The 17,189-nt window shown below is 38.3% G+C and overlaps 1 protein-coding gene and 1 pseudogene across 1 annotated transcript; both read left to right on the top strand.

Moving 5' to 3' along the window:
* The first annotated feature begins 504 nt into the window (after window positions 1–504).
* LOC148098507 (uncharacterized) lies at window positions 505–1,650 on the top strand (annotated as a pseudogene).
* A 770-nt stretch (window positions 1,651–2,420) lies between these two features.
* Window positions 2,421–3,107, top strand: LOC148098506 (uncharacterized). The gene has a single exon (XM_087852541.1). It carries the CDS (start codon window positions 2,478–2,480, stop codon window positions 3,105–3,107), a length of 630 nt encoding a protein of 209 aa, XP_087708667.1. The 5' UTR covers window positions 2,421–2,477.
* Window positions 3,108–17,189: the final 14,082 nt, after the last annotated feature.

Below are 17,189 nucleotides of genomic sequence, written 5' to 3'. Positions count from 1 at the left end.
ACGGATCATGAATTTACAAATTGCTGAGTATTTTAAGCGTGGCTTCACAAATGCGGAGATTCTTGCGTTATTAGCTAAATCACATGGCATTACTATCAGCCTCCGTACACTTGAAAGGATTTTACACAACAACCGACTTTGGTGCAGAAAGAACAAAACAGAGGTGGGAGAGGTGGCAGCTTTTATACAAGCACAATTGGCAACCTCAGGACAGTGTCATGGGTATCGTTGGATGCACCAGAAGTGTTGGATGAATGGCATTGTTACTGACAGAGAAACCGTCTTCTGCTCCGTTTATTCGATGGAGAAGGTGTGGATTTGAGGTCACGGAGGCGAGTGTATCATAGCAGAGGCCCCAACTGTGTGTGGCATATCGACGGCTATGATAAGCTGAAGCCATTTGGGATTGCAATCAGTGGATGCATTGACGGCTTTTCAAGGAGTGTAATATGGCTAGACGCTTACAAGACAAATAATGACCCGAGAGTAATTGCTGGCTACTTCATGGATGCCGTGATTCAACAAGGTGGTTGCCCTGATCGAGTGAGATTATATCTAGGAACAGAAAATGTCCATGTGGCTCACATGCAACGATTTTTGCACTTTACAGACAATGAACCAGAAAGAGAGCACGTCATATTTGGAGCAAGTACAGGAAATCAACGCATTGAAAGATGGTGGCTAATCTTACGAAGCCAGTGTATCCAGTACTGGATTGAACTATTTGACAAACTAAGAGAGGATGGCCACTTCTCAGACTCTTTCTTGGACAAATCATTGGTCCAGTTCTGTTTTCTTCACATTATACAGGTGAGTTTACATGGGTGATTGTGTAAACGACATGTATTGTAACTGTTTAATTTGTAACAACTCACACGGCCTTTGCATATTATAGAAACATCAGTTATATTAAAGTACACGTGAGTGTAGAGTGCTTTTTTTTAAAAAAAAAACTGTTTTGTTAAAAAAAAAATTCCACATATATATCAAGGAACACAATTATACATTATAACACATTGATTATTTATATGTGTTTAGGCCTGTCTCTGTACTCGGTTAGCATTTTTGGTGGGTCAAAACTAAGTAAATAAGTATCTGTCTGTCCATGATATATATATATATATATGTGTGTGTGTGTGTGTGTGTGTATATAGGTATGTGTATATATACAGATATCATTAATGTAGCTCAAAGCTACATTAATGGTGTGTAAGTTAAGAAAATATATGTAGAAGTTAGTTGTACTTTTGTACATTACCATTTTCATATTGTATGCCTGAAAATGTTTCTTTTGTGCATTTTGTTTTCATCTAGGAAGAATTAAATGAAGTTGCTTTGGCCTGGAATGACCACAGAATGTGTCCAGTCCACAACTCCTGAAGTCCTCATGGCCGACCATCTTTTATGTATGACCTCCCAGACATTTATGGCGCGAGGGACTGTCTCAAACATGTCAATATGGACAAAGTTGAAGCCTGCCTTGAAGAATGCGTGTTCAAAGACTTTCCATGTGAAGAGGATGTCTTTCATCTCTGTGTAGAACTCATGTCAGAACATAACCTGGACTTCTCAGATGATGTGTTTCATACAGTGGATCTGTATGTAAAGCTAAGGCAGTTGATGCTTACTGAGTTGGATCTTTTGCCTTAAAGGTTAGACATTGTTATGCATTTAATTGAGGTGGCAAAAACACATTCTTTGACCCTTGTCCTTCAGGGACATCTAGGGATATTTAGGCCTTTTTTCCCCTTTGTTTGGTTTTAATTTTGCTACATTTGCTGTTTGCAACAAATATCACCCCAAAAGACACTTTTTTAATGCTGTATTTTCATATTTAAACTGTAAACTTTTATGAGTTATTAATTTATGGATGGTTGTCGCTTTTGGGGCACACATACATGGGTTTTGAGGGCCTGAAAATGTATTTCACAAACAGGGCCAAGTGAAAAAGGCTATAAAAATTGTATTTAATTTTTGGAGGGGTTTTTTTTGGATGGTTTATTTCAATTAACAAACCAATTTTTTGTTTTAAAATCCTTATTAAAACATATGTACACAAATTTGCACTTGGCGTTGAGGCGTGACATGTTTAAACCAGCCTGGTGAGACCGTCATTAATCTGATTGTAGAGGATCAATGACGGCAGTTAGCTCGGTTTGTGAGCTCCAGGGGATCCAGCTGAGGATTTTTTACAGTTTTGAGGTTTTGAAGTCTTTCGGGGACTGGAGATGTCAGGCTGATATGCGGTTTATGAGCCCTGCAGAATTCCTGATGTTGGATGGGAAAACCTTCAGCTCAGGCCACAACTAGACTCCATCATCAGCCACCAGGCCCAGCCTGGCTCCATCATCAGCCACCAGGCCCAGCCAGGCTCCACCATCAGCCAGCAGGCCACAGCCAGGCTCCCCCATCAGCCGCCTAAAAGAAGTAACGTCAATGAGGAGGAACTGGAGGACATAAAGAAATCTTTGAACTTTATGTCAGAAGAAATTACAACCATTGCAAAACAACAAAAACTGATAATCAACTTAATTGAGGATATTAAAGAATTAAGAAGGCAAAGTGAGAAAAAGGACAAGAAGATTGCTATGTTGGAAGTACGAGTGGCAGAGTTGGAACAATATTCGAGAATAACAGATGTAATAGTAACGGGTCTGGAAACCAAGCACCAGACATATGCACGAGCAGCAGCAGAAGAGAGAGGGGAGCCTGAGCAAGAGTTGCGCTCCCTGGAAGAACAGGTAATGGCCTTTTTCAATAGTAAAGGCATTGAAATCGATAGTAAGGACATTGAGGGATGCCATACTCTTCCAAGGAAAAACAAGAATCAAAAACCTGCCATTATTATAAGATTTGTTAATAGGAAGCAGAAGAAAGAGCTACTGAAGAGAGGAAGAAAGTTGAAAGGAACAAATGTGTATGTTAATGAACACCTAATCAAGAAAAACGCAGATATTGCAAGACAAGCACGATTATTAAGAAAACAAAAGAAAATACAGTCAACCTGGACATCAGATTGTAAGGTGTTCATTAAGTTAAATGGAACACCGGAGCAGGCAAAGGTCTTAGTCATTAAAGATCTGACAGAATTAGAAAAATACGGCTGATAAAATGTAAGGCAAAGCATTGGGATGGTCGATGGTACTTTCAATGAATTGTCAAATTGATTGGTACTTGGCTTAGACAAAGTATTGTTAAAGGTGATGGTGTATGGATAAGATATATAATAAAGTCAGATGTCTGACAGATTTCAAGTAACAAATCAAATGGATGTTGAAACTGGGACACTAGGGTATGATAGCAATATAGATCCTGACTGTGATTTTTTTTCCAAAATGTTAAAGGACTGTAATTATTATACAATGGAACAATTTAATAGGAACCTAGAGCCGGGTAAGAATATAACCATGGTTCATTTCAATAGTAGAAGTCTATATGCAAACTTTCAATTTATTAAAGAATATATAGCACAGTTTAATCAACCATTTGGTGTGATAGCAATATCAGAGACTTGGATAAACACTGGAAAAGGAGAGGATTTTGAGATAGAGGGATATGAATTCCTCCACTTAGATAGGACTAATAAAAAAGGAGGTGGGGTGGCACTCTATGTTGATAAAAATTTAAGGTTTGAAAAAATGAGAAGAATGACGAGGGTGGTAGATGGAGTGATGGAATGTATAACAGTGGAAATAAATATGAAAAAACAGAAAAATATGATTGTCAGTTGCATATATAGAACACCAAGGTCAAAGATTGAGACTTTTAAGGACATTATGGAGGACTTGTATACAAATCTGAATCAGAAAAGAATGTTTATTTGTGGAGACTTTAATATTGATTTATTGAACCCAAATCCTAATAAGAGTATTGAAGAATTTATTGATTCAATGTATTGTATGGGATTATTTCCCCTGATAACAAGACCGACGAGAATAACCACTCATGGTGCAACTCTATTAGATAACATTTTTACAAATGTAATGGAAGAAAATATGAAAGGCGGGATATTGATAAATGATATAAGTGACCACTTACCAGTTTTTGTAACTTATGACTGTTGCTATGAAGTTCATAGAAATGAATGTAAGACAATATATAAAACAATTAGAACAGAAAAGACAATGCAGTGTCTCAAAAATGAGTTAATAAAACAAGATTGGACTATTGTATATAAACACAAAGATGTCAATAAAGCCTATGAGGTATTCTTAAGCATATTCATGGCCTTATTAGAGGAAAACAGCCTACTCATTGAAGTCAACAGGAAAGATAAGTATGCAGGAAGACCATGGATGACGAAGGGGCTGCAAAATGCCTGTAAAAAAAAAGAACACCTTATATAGAGAATTCATTAAAAAGAGAACTACAGAATCTGAAAAGAAATATAAAAAGTATAAAAATAAATTAACTAACATAATGAGAACTTGTAAAAAAAGAATACTTCATCAAAAAGTTAGAAGATAATAAAGATAGCATGAAAGGGATATGGAAGGTATTAAATAGTATAATAAAAAATAGACCAAGGACTAATGACTACCCTGGGTATTTTATGGAAGGGACAAATACTATTAGTAAAATGAACGAAGTAGTAAATGGATTCAATGAATTTTTTTGTAAATATAGGGCCAAAACTGGCTGCGGAAATAAAAGTTGATATGATAGAAAGGGAGACTGGAGGAAACATTGAAAGGAATGCAAGTTCAATATTTTTAAGAGCAGTGGAAGAGAAGGAGATATATGATATTGTCAGTGGACTTAAGAACAAAATGAGTACTGACTGTCATGATATTGATATGGTAACGGTAAAGAGAGTAATTGATGGTATTGTAAAACCACTACAATATATTTTTAATTTGTCTTTCCAGGAAGGGGTTTTTCCACAAAAAATGAAAGTTGCAAAAATTATTCCCATTTATAAATCAGGTGAAAAGCATTGTTTTACAAATTATAGACCAGTGTCGGTACTCTCCCAGTTTTCTAAGATACTGGAAAAACTATTTCTAAAAAGATTTGATAGCTTTGTGGATAAACATGATTTTGTTGGCAAATTGCCAGTATGGGTTTAGAAATAATAGATCAACAGGCACTGATGCATTTAATGGAAGAAATAACAGAATGTATGGATAACAAGAAGTATGCACTTGGAGTCTTTCTAGATCTAAAAAAAGCATTTGATACTGTTGACCACAAAATTCTAATAATCAAACTGGAAAAATATGGGTTCAGGGGTGTGGTACTGAATTGGATAAACAGCTATGTGATGAATCGACAGCAATATGTACAAATAAATGAGTTTAAATCTAAATTGATGGATATTTAATGTGGAGTACCTCAAGGATCAGTATTGGGTCCGAAAATGTTTATTATGTATACAAATGATATCTGTAAAGTATCGAAGATACTAAAGTTTGTACTTTTTGCAGATGATACCAATATACTTTGTTCAGGTGCGGAATTTCAACAGGTTTTGGAGGTGATCACACAGGAGTTAAAGATATTAAAGAAGTGGTTTGATAGAAACAAATTGTCCTTAAATTTAAATAAAACAAAATTTATGTTATTCGGAAACTATAAGAAAAACATTAACATTGAAATTTGTGTTGATAATATATATCTAGAAAGGGTTAATGCCATAAAATTTCTTGGTGTGATCATTGATCATAAGGCCTGTTGGAAATCACACATCACTTATGTGAGGGGAAAGTTAGCACGGGGCATTGCTTTCTTGGGGAAAGTAAAACAATTTCTGGATAGGAAAACATTGTATATGTTATATTGTGCTTTGCTATTACCATACATGAGTTATTGTGTAGAGGTTTGAGGAAATACATATAAAAGTAATATTCAGACTATAATCATAATGCAGAAAAGGGCCATTAGACTAATAAATCAGGAGGGGTATAGGGCTCACACAAACGCACTCTTTATTAGGACGCAAGCTATAAAATTCCAGGATCTGGTGAAGTTTAAAACAGTGCAAATAATATATAAGGCAAGGAAAGGGATGCTCCCAATCGAAATAAGTAAATGGTTCTTAGAAAGAGAAGGGAGGTATATATATATATATTTTAGAGGGAAGTGGAATTTAAAATTACAAAGAGTAAGAACAACATTGAAAAGGATGTCTATTTCAATAGCGGGAGTTAAATTCTGGAATGAGTTAAAAGAAGAAATAAAGGTCAGTAGTGATATAAACCATTTTAAAATAAAACTCAAAAAAGAAATTTTAAATAAGCATAAGAATGAAGAAAATGCAATTAACCCAAGACAGCAGTCAAACTGATGTTTATTTTCTTCTGCAAATTAGCAAATCTAAATATAGTTTAGTATAGATGATGAGGATGTAAACCTGAGGGGGTACGGCTAAATAAGTATATACTTCTGCCTACTCCTTTTCAAACAACTCGATTGGAATGATTTTATGAAACGTTGGTGAATGTATATGTTTGAAATAAAAAAGAACTGAACTGAACTGAACTAATGTCTGTTAGACCGGCTATTTGGAGGATATGCAGCGCATATCACCTTGGAATTATGATTTCAACTTTTTGTAAATATGCTTTTTCATCTTTCTTTTTATTTGAGTAATTATTGATGTTTTGAAATATCTGGTTATGTAGCAGTAATTTTTTTTTCACTGTCATTTTTTCACTGCTGAGACTTTTTATATATACTGACTGTTTTCCTGATTATGGGCAGTATAATTATATATTTTTTAGCATATGGATAACCTAACTGAGTGAGATTTATGGACCTATGTTTTTTTTTCAGATTGCGCCTCAGAATAATAAAAACCCAGAAATTACCAAAATGAAAGATGTAATTTGTCTCATTGAACACTTTATTATAAAACACAGATCTTTTGCCATCTTATCTTAAAACAAAATAACAACTGTACTGTATTTACAGTAACACAAAAAACCTTAAAGTATCCTTGTAAAAATCTAATTGCAAGCACGAGACTTGGAAAAAGTACGACAATACACTCAACAAAAATATGCAATATGTTGTGCAAAAATTCAATTATTATTAAAAATACAAACAGAATGGGACAATAAAAAGAGATTGAGGATAATATGGTAAGATCTGATAACAATATCCTACAATTACTTAAAGAATAAGAACGTGTGGTCTAAAACCACTATGAAGCAAATACATTAGGCTCGAACATGAAAACAGAAATATAGGAAAATGTCTTTTAAATAACTACCCCATTGGCTATGCAGTTTTAAATAAGGGGGCTATGATAAACAAGGGTTTTTTTCCATTACAAAAATCAGGAAAAGCCAACCAAAAGTCAACCTTCAGCTAAGCAATTGCTGATTTCACAGAAATCCAAAATAAAAGCATATAGGTGTGCCTTATGGCCATTCAATTTAGCAAAAGTCACCATAACCCAGATGGCTAAACAGAACTGTACAAACATAACTGTAATAAAATACAATGATATAGTAAAACCTGACTTGTAAACTGTAAAATGTGTGCACGATGATAAAACATGTAGGAGATATATGCAATATCTCCTACATGTACTATATACTACATATTGCAGGGGTCTCAATCTCTAATTTTCTGGTGAACCACTACATGTCATCTTGTGACATTACATTAATAAAATTTGACAAATTAAAATTAACCTAATGCATTTTTTTAAGTTGATTTTGGATTCAAATAATAGAAAAATTGAATAAAAGGTGGGAAAACTGCTTTCATTGTTCACATGCACACATGCTGACTGAGGAACTGGGAATGCTTATAAATGGTCTCCAGACTGCCACTTTGAGACCTCTGCAGAAATGCATTTCACAACTGTTTAGAAAAATATTGCCTCAGTTGGGCCAGAGCAGGCGACATTGAAGGAAATTTAAAACTGCTGGCTAAGGGTAAACATAAATTCTGTAAAATCATAATTCACGTCGGCAGTAATGACACCCGGTTACGCCAATCGGAGGTCACTAAAATCAATATTGAATCGGTGTGCAACTTTGCCAAAACAATGTCAAACTCTGTAGTTTTCTCTGGTCCCCTCCCCAATCAGACCAGGAGTGACATGTTTAGCCGCATGTTCTCCTTAAATTGATGGCTGTCTGAGTGGTGTCCCAGAAACGATGTGGGCTTCATAGATAATTGGCAAACCTTCTGGAGGAAACCTGGTCTTGTTAGGAGAGACGGCATCCATCCCACTTTGGATGGAGCAGCTCTCATTTCTAGAAATATGGAAAAATTTATTAAACCCCTCAAAATATGACTATCCATTGTTGGGACCAGGAAGCAGAGTTGCAGTCTTACACGCCTCTCTGCAGCTTCTCTCCTCCTGCTACCCCCCCAAAAACCCATCTCCATAGAGACTGTGTCAGCTTCCAAAAAGACAAAAAACAAACTAAAAACCAGCAACAAACAACTTAAACATGAACAATTACAAAGAAAGAACAATACAGTATCCACATCTGAACCAAAGAGTAAAACAGTGAAATGTGGATTATTAAATATTAGGTCTCTCTCCTCCAAGTCTCTGTTAGTACATGACTTAATAATTGATCAACAAATTGATTTACTCTGCCTTACAGAAACCTGGTTGCAGCATAATGATTATGTTAGTTTAAATGAATCAACACCCCCGAGTCATTCTAACTACCAGAAATCTCGAAGCACAGGTCGAGGGGGCGGTGTGGCAGCAATTTTTCACACCAGTCTATTAATTAATGAAAGACCAAGACAGACTTTTAATTCATTTGAAAGCCTGATGCTTAACATTGTCCACCCCAGCTGTGAAACTCAGAAACCAGTCTTACTTGTTATCATCTATCGTCCACCTGGGCCTTACACAGAGTTTCTGTCTGATTTCTCAGACTTTATATCTAATTTAGTTCTGAGCTCAGATAAAATAATTATTGTGGGTGATTTTAACATCCATGTAGATGCTAAAAATGACAGCCTCAACATGGCATTTAATCTGTTATTAGACTCAATTGGTTTCTCTCAAAATGTAAAAGAACCCACCCACCACTTTAATCACACTCTAGATCTTGTTTTAACATATGGCATAGAAACTGAACATTTAACAGTGTTTCCTGAAAACCCTCTCCTGTCTGATCATTTCCTGATAACATTTACATTTACAATAATTGATTACACAGCAGTGGAGAGTAGACTTTATCACAGTAGATGTCTTTCTGAAAGCGCTGTAACTAAGTTTAAGAATATAATCCACCCACTGTTATCATCGTCAGTGCCCTGTACCAACATAGAGCAGAGCAGCTATCTGAACGCTACCCCAACAGAGGTCGATTATCTTGTTAATAATTTCACCTCCTCACTACGTACGACTCTGGATACTGTAGCTCCAGTGAAAACTAAGGTCTCTAATCAGAAGTACCTGACCCCGTGGTATAATTCTCAAACACGTAGCCTAGAGCAGTTGACTCGTAATCTGGAGAGGAAATAGCGTGTCACAAATTTAGAGGATCATCATTTAGCCTGGAGAAATAGTTTGTTTCTTTATAAGAAAGCCCTCCGCAAAGCCAGAACATCTTACTATTCGTCACTGATTGAAGAAAATAAGAACAACCCCAGGTTTCTCTTCAGCACTGTAGCCAGGCTGACAAAAAGTCAGAGCTCTTTTGAGCCAACCATCCCTTTAATGTTAACTAGTAATGACTTCATGAACTTCTTCACAAATAAAATTTTTATGATTAGAGAAAAAATTACCAATAATCATCCCACAGATGTAATATTATCTACAGCTACTCTTAGTACCATTGATGTTAAGTTAGACTCTTTTTCTCCAATTGATCTTTCTGAGTTAACTTCAATAATTACTTCCTCCAAACCATCAACGTGTCTTTTAGACCCCATTCCTACAAAACTGCTCAAAGAAGTCCTGCCATTAATTAATTCTTCGATCTTAAATATGATCAACCTATCTCTAATAATCGGCTATGTACCACAGGCCTTCAAGCTGGCTGTAGTTAAACCTTTACTCAAAAAACCATCTCTAGACCCAGCAGTCTTAGCTAATTATAGGCCAATCTCCAACCTTCCTTTCATATCAAAAATCCTTGAAAGAGTAGTTGTCAAACAGCTAACAGATCATCTGCAGAGGAATGGTTTATTTGAAGAGTTTCAGTCAGGTTTCAGAGTTCATCACAGCACAGAAACAGCTTTAGTGAAGGTTACAAATGATCTTCTTATGGCCTCTGACAGTGGACTCATCTCTATGCTTGTCCTGCTAGACCTTAGTGCAGCATTCGATACTGTTGACCATAATATCCTATTAGAGCGATTAGAACATGCTGTAGGTATTACAGGTACTGCACTGCAGTGGTTTGTATCATATCTATCTAATAGACTCCAATTTGTGCATGTAAATGGAGAGTCCTCTTCACACACTGAGGTTAATTATGGAGTTCCACAGGGTTCAGTGCTAGGACCAATTCTGTTTACATTATACATGCTTCCCTTAGGCAGCATCATTAGAAGACATAGCATACATTTTCACTGCTATGCAGATGACACGCAGCTCTATCTATCCATGAAGCCAGATAACACACACCAATTAGTTAAACTGCAGGAATGTCTTAAAGACATAAAGACCTGGATGGCCACTAACTTTCTGCTTCTTAATTCAGATAAAACTGAGGTTATTGTACTCGGCGCTGAAAAGCTTAGAAATATGGTATCTAACCAGATTCTTACTCTGGATGGCATTACCTTGGCCTCCAGTAACACTGTGAGGAACCTTGGAGTCATTTTTGACCAGGATATGTCCTTCAACGCACATATTAAACAAATATGTAAGACTGCGTTCTTCCATTTGCGCAACATCTCTAAAATTAGAAATATCCTGTCTCAGAGTGACGCTGAAAAACTAGTTCATGCATTTATTACTTCCAGGCTGGACTACTGCAATTCATTATTATCAGGATGTCCAAAAAACTCACTGAAAAGCCTTCAGCTAATCCAAAATGCTGCAGCAAGAGTACTGACAGGGACTAGAAAGAGAGAGCATATTTCTCCTGTTTTGGCTTCCCTTCATTGGCTTTCTGTTAAATCCAGAATTGAATTCAAAATCCTGCTCCTCACATACAAGGTCTTAAATAATCAGGCCCCATCTTATCTTAATGACCTTGTAGTACCATATCACCCTATTAGAGCACTTCGCTCTCGCTCTGCAGGCTTACTTGTTGTTCCTAGAGTATTTAAAAGTAGAATGGGAGGGAGAGCCTTCAGTTTTCAGGCCCCTCTTCTGTGGAACCAGCTTCCAGTTTGGATTCGGGAGACAGACACTATCTCTACTTTTAAGATTAGGCTTAAAACTTTCCTTTTTGCTAAAGCATATAGTTAGGGCTGGACCAGGTGACCCTGAATCCTCCCTTAGTTATGCTGCAATAGACGTAGGCTGCCGGGGGATTCCCATGATGCATTGAGTTTTTCCTTTCCAGTCACCTTTCTCACTCACTATGTATTAATAGACTTCTCTGCATTGAATCATATCTGTTATTAACCTCTGTCTCTCTTCCACAGCATGTCTTTTATCCTGTCTTCCTTCTCTCACCCCAACCGGTCGCAGCAGATGGCCGCCCCTCCCTGAGCCTGGTTCTGCCGGAGGTTTCTTCCTGTTAAAAGGGAGTTTTTCCTTCCCACTGTCACCAAAGTGCTTGCTCATAGGGGTCATATGATTGTTGGGTTTTTCTCTGTATCTATGAAGCGCCTTGAGGCGACTTTTGTTGTGATTTCGCGCTATATAAATAAAATTGAATTGAATTGAATTGAAGTTGTATGGAAGAAATATAGTATCATCAGAATTCAACTATTTTTAGACATTGAATTTATAACACTGAATTTTTATCCTCCAAATTTCCCTGCAAAAATATTCACCTGCAAAAATTCACCTGCAAAAAATTCACCTGCAAAAAATTCATCTGCAAAATTTCAACTGCAAAAGTGATGAACTTGAATGACCCAAGCCAGAGCAATCAGCACTAGATCAAGTCGAGCGGCTCTCAGCCAATTAAATTATGCTGTTTGATCACATGACACCGTTAGCCAGCAGTGTGTCTCCTAAAAGAGAGCTGTTTAAAGGTGAGTGATTAAGTTTTTCTCCTAAATAGAGATCATTACAGAACGCCTAGTCCTACTTAAAATCCCATTCATTTTTCTTTCATTTTATCATCTACTCGAACTAAGGAAAACGTTTGACTAACTCAAAGACAATTTCCACGCCTCCCCTGCCTGTCTGCAGAGGCAGTTTTGAATTTGGGAGCAGCAAGATGGCAGCGGCAAACCCTGGCGGTTCTCCGGTAAGTATATTGTTTTTTTATCTTCAAGTTTGTCTTTTGAAACGTTAATTTTATTTAAATCCGTTGCTCACGTATAAAGTACACAGACGGGGTCTTTGCTCAACTCGTCTGAGGCATGTCTCACTAAGCGCTACATGCTAGCATCCTGCTAACCGAGCTACCCTTTACATGCTGTGCTTTAGAAAATAGGATACTCGGTACAAAACCATACTCCGCAGATATTGATAGATAAACGAACACTGCAAATATAATGTTGGAAACGAGAATGGCCTTTGGTGAAGGGGTAAAATACACCATGAATAAAGCCATAGAGTGAATGGCTGCCATGGTTGCAGAACGGCCTGATTTAATGTCTTGATGCATTCTCAATCATCCAGGAAAATAAATCTCCAAAAGTTGATTCTGTTCATCTGGACGTAGCGTTTTCTGGGAGAAACGTTTCGTCACTCATCCACGTGACTTCTTCAGTCTCAGCTGACTGCAGATTTCCCCAATCTTATAAACAGTACATTTGCATAATGACTGAAACCAGCCCACTGAAGGAACAATGGGCTGGGAGGTCAGTTCCTTAATCTTAATTATGCAAATTCTCATGACCATTGATCAACAACCACTGACCAAAACCCACTGATCAAAGACCACTGATCAATGGCCATGAGTACCATTCACAGAGAGTTGGGGAATGGCTGCAATCACAGCATTGTAAGATGGCGAAAGATGTACCCTTAGGCCCCCTCCTCAATTCAGAGATGGTCTTTCCCTTTTCACGTAAATGGCCTCCTTGACTCCACGCTCAAACCAGCGTTCTTCCCTGTCCAGGATGTGTACATCCTCATCCTTGAAAGAGTGTCCACTAGCCGGTAGGTGTAAATAGACTGCAGAGTCCTGGCCTGACGAGGTAGCTCTTCTGTGTTGTGCCATCCGCTTCGCCAGAGGTTGTTTGTTTTCCCCGATGTATAAATCCTGGCAATCCTCCTGGCACTTAACAGCGTACACTATGTTACTCTGTTTGTATCGGGGGACCCAATCCTTGGGGTGGACCAATTTTTGGCGCAGCGTGTTTTGGGGTTTAAAAGCCACAGAGACCCGGTGTTTCGAAAAAATGCGTCTCAACTGTTCTGATACTCCTGACACACATGGGATCACTACAGGTTTTCGCTTGGGCAGCGGTTGTCCTTCTCTCCTGGATCGGCTGGAGCTTTCTTTAGGTGCCTTTCCAGCTTTGACAAATATCCAGCTGGGATAACCACATTTACTCAGGGCCTTTTTGATGTGCTGTTCTTCAGCCTCCCTGGCCGCTGTGTCAGTGGGGATGGTGTTCGCTCTGTGTTGTAGCGTCCTGATGACACCCAGTTTGTGCTCCAGTGGATGATGAGAGTCAAACCTTAGATACTGATCCGTATGTGTAGGTTTACGGTACACGCCAGCTTTTAGATGTCCCCCATTACTGATGGAAATCTCACAGTCTAAGAAGGCTAACCTGCCACTTTTCATATCCTCCCTGGTGAATTTGATGTGTCGGTCCACTGAGTTAATGTGATCCGTGAATTGTGGTACGTCCTGCGATTTGATTTTCACCCAGGTGTCATCCACATATCTGAACCAATGGCTTGGTGGTGTTCCAGGGTAGGATAGCAAAGCCCTCTTTTCCACTTCTTCCATGTACAAATTGGCCACGATGGGTGAAACTGGGGAGCCCATGGCACACCCATGTTTCTGCCTGTAGAACTGAGCCTTGTATGTGAAGTAGGTGGAATGAAGACACAGTTCCAAAAGCAAACACACTTGGTCGATGCTGAGAGTGGTCCTGTTGCTGAGGTTGGTGTCATCCTGTAATCTCTTACGGACTACCTCCAACGCTTCCGTGACTGGGATACAAGTGAAGAGAGATGTAACGTCGTACGAGACCATGGTTTCATCTCCCTCCATAATGACATCTCTCACCTTCTCAACAAAATCCAGGGTGTTCTGGATGTGGTATTCAGAGCTGCCCACCAGTGGGTTGAGGATCAAAGCCAGAAACTTGGAGATGTTATAGGTGACAGAGTTGATCATGCAGACAATCGGTCTTAAAGATGCACCCTGTTTTTGGTAAACCATACAGACTTGGTGTAGATTCCCTTGGGTATAGCCTGTGGTATGAGGTCTGGTCAATAGCCTTGTCTTGTTCTAACTGCTTCAGACAGTCTATCACCCTCTTCCTGTAGCCACTTCCTGGGTCTCGTTTCAGGGGCTCATAAGTATTTTCATCACTGAGTAGTGACAAAATCTTCTCATGATATTCTTTCTGGTTTAGCAATACACTAAGACAAATCCTGCTAGTGGAGCTGATCACAGCCACAGAAACAGCAATCTGTAACAACAATATTGCAGATGTGGAAGCAGAGCAACTACGGACGAAAGTTTCGGCCTGTCTCAGCAATGCAAAGCCCCCAGTACCCAACATTACCATGGAGGAGAGGAAGGCACTCACATCACTTAGTGATGACAACAACATTATCATCCTTCCGGCAGACAAGGGTAGGTGCACAGTATTGCTGGAAAGACCATCTCTGAATCGAGGAGGGGGCCTAAGGGTACATCTTTCGCCATCTTACAATGCTGTGATTGCAGCCATTCCCCATCTCTCTGTGAATGGTACTCATGGCCATTGATCAGTGGTCTTTGATCAGTGGGTTTTGGTCAGTGGTTGTTGATCAATGGTCATGAGAATTTGCATAATTAAGATTAGGGAACTGACCTCCCAGCCCATTGTTCCTTCAGTGGGCTGGTTTCAGTCATTATGCAAATGTACTGTTTATAAGATTGGGGAAACCTGCAGTCAGCTGAGACTGAAGAAGTCACTTGGATGAGTGACGAAACATTTCTCCCAGAAAACGCTACGTCCAGATGAACAGGATCAACTTTTGGAGGCCTGATTTAATGACAAGAATGGGGAAGAGTGAGGTGAAGTGAACCAAAGCCACAAAACACGGTCAGACAAGGCGGGAAAAGGGCAGTGATCTGTCCGTCAGTATGAAGTTGGTGTGTGCTTTGGTGAACAAAAACTCGAGACCGGCAGCAGGAAGATGGGAGACTCGTGTTTCACTGGAATAGTGGTGAATTAAAACATCCTTTGTTGGGGAAATTTAGGTGTAAATACATCCATACAGGCGAGACAGAGGCAGACCAGACAGTGAAGAAAACAAGGCAAACATTAGAAATATTGAAACGGAAATATAGGATTAATATAACATACAATTGGGGAAAATGTAAGGAACACAATGTAAATTATATTGTAAAGTCATTAAAACAGCATACTCTGCTTAAAAGACACATGTAATTGGGTAGGATGATAATAATAATAATAATAATAATAATAATAATAATAATAATAATAATAATATTAAAAAAACATGTACAAGATGGGTATGTATACTTGTACCCAGAATTTAACAACTATAAAGTTGTAGCATGTCAGTACCTTACCCCATCCATTATATCCACACTTTCAGAAAAGGATATGGTCAATATCTTTACAAATACTATCTAAACTTAAACGGGATATTTCCTCTGCTTCTTCTGCTTCTCGTATACACCCTCAGGGTTTGTGATCAGCCAGCGGCTGATATAATTAATCCTGTAAAATAATATTATTTCGGTTTATGAATCTGTTTGCACGGATTTCTTAATCCGTTTCCACTGTTAGCAGAAGTTGTGCATGCAGTTTTGGCGTGCTGCTCTCCAAGACTACAAGCTTCGTTAAAGTTGGAAGTAACTGGCCACTGTTGAAGATCAGCTGTGCCCATTTGTTGCACATTGTGGGAATGGAGAAGTTGAGGCCCTTGCAGGCTACCCACAATTTCCCCAAACTGAGCGATTATACATCTTGCTTCCATATTTGTATCTTGTGTCACTAAAAATACATTTTATTTTAATTTTATACATTGATTAATGACCTGCAGAATCTCCTTATCATATTAAGTGATTCATAATTGTCACTTTATGCTTTCTCCATCTCTAAAGTGATGACATTCTTGCATTACATACTTTAGGTTCACTTTCTGCAGGCAGGTTTCTGACAGAACAGGCAGATTTACACTATAACATGCAGCGTTCTATAGATGGACACATAAAGAAATGAAAAATTACATGTATGTGCTAACTTTCTAAACACTACGTTACATTTATGATAAAGTAGATTAAAGACATTTATGTCGGCCTTGGCTCATAGTTCTTGTCTTTAAATTAACATTGTCTGTGTGTGCTTCAGGTACTGCACTCTCAAAGACTGAATGAACCAGCATTGCAGCCATGGGTCATTGTGAGCATCACAGGGAAGGTTGAAGCCACCCACTGCACCTGTAAGGCCGGAGTCGCGGAGACCTGCACCCACGTCACTGCTCTTCTGTTTAATGTAGAAGCAACAGTGTTGATCTGTGGCACAAGGACTGTTACAGATGAACCTGCATACTGGGTTTTGCTGGGTAATGTGACCAAGATCCAGTCAGTGGTTGGCCATAAGATAGACTTCTCCTCTTCAGCTGCCCAAAAAAAGGCTCTTGATCAAAACATAAACAGACCATCTGTAGTGACAGGTAAAAGGAGCCGTCCTCAAAAAGAAAAATCCCACCTACTACTGTGGAGGAGTTGTCACTGCTATAATGCCATAATGTTTTATCTAGCAGTCTAGATTTATGCCTGTAGTGCACTGCCGTGTAAATAATTTGCATTTACTGAATATGTACTGACTGAGTATCACTGTTCAAAAATTTAATAAAGAAACAAATTTTTATTTTTGCCTTTTTTTTTTTTATTAAAACCACTTTATAGAACATCACATCAGTTACAATGTAGAATCCATATCACTCGAGCATTTTGATTCAATAAACTGTAAAAAGGTGAGCT

This window comes from Neolamprologus brichardi, chromosome 15 (assembly GCF_056152115.1).
Source record: "Neolamprologus brichardi isolate AB-2024 chromosome 15, ASM5615211v1, whole genome shotgun sequence".
Taxonomy (NCBI): Eukaryota; Metazoa; Chordata; class Actinopteri; order Cichliformes; family Cichlidae; genus Neolamprologus; species Neolamprologus brichardi.
The sequence above is the reverse complement of the archived record's forward strand: the minus strand, read 5'-3'. Positions and strand labels throughout refer to the sequence as shown.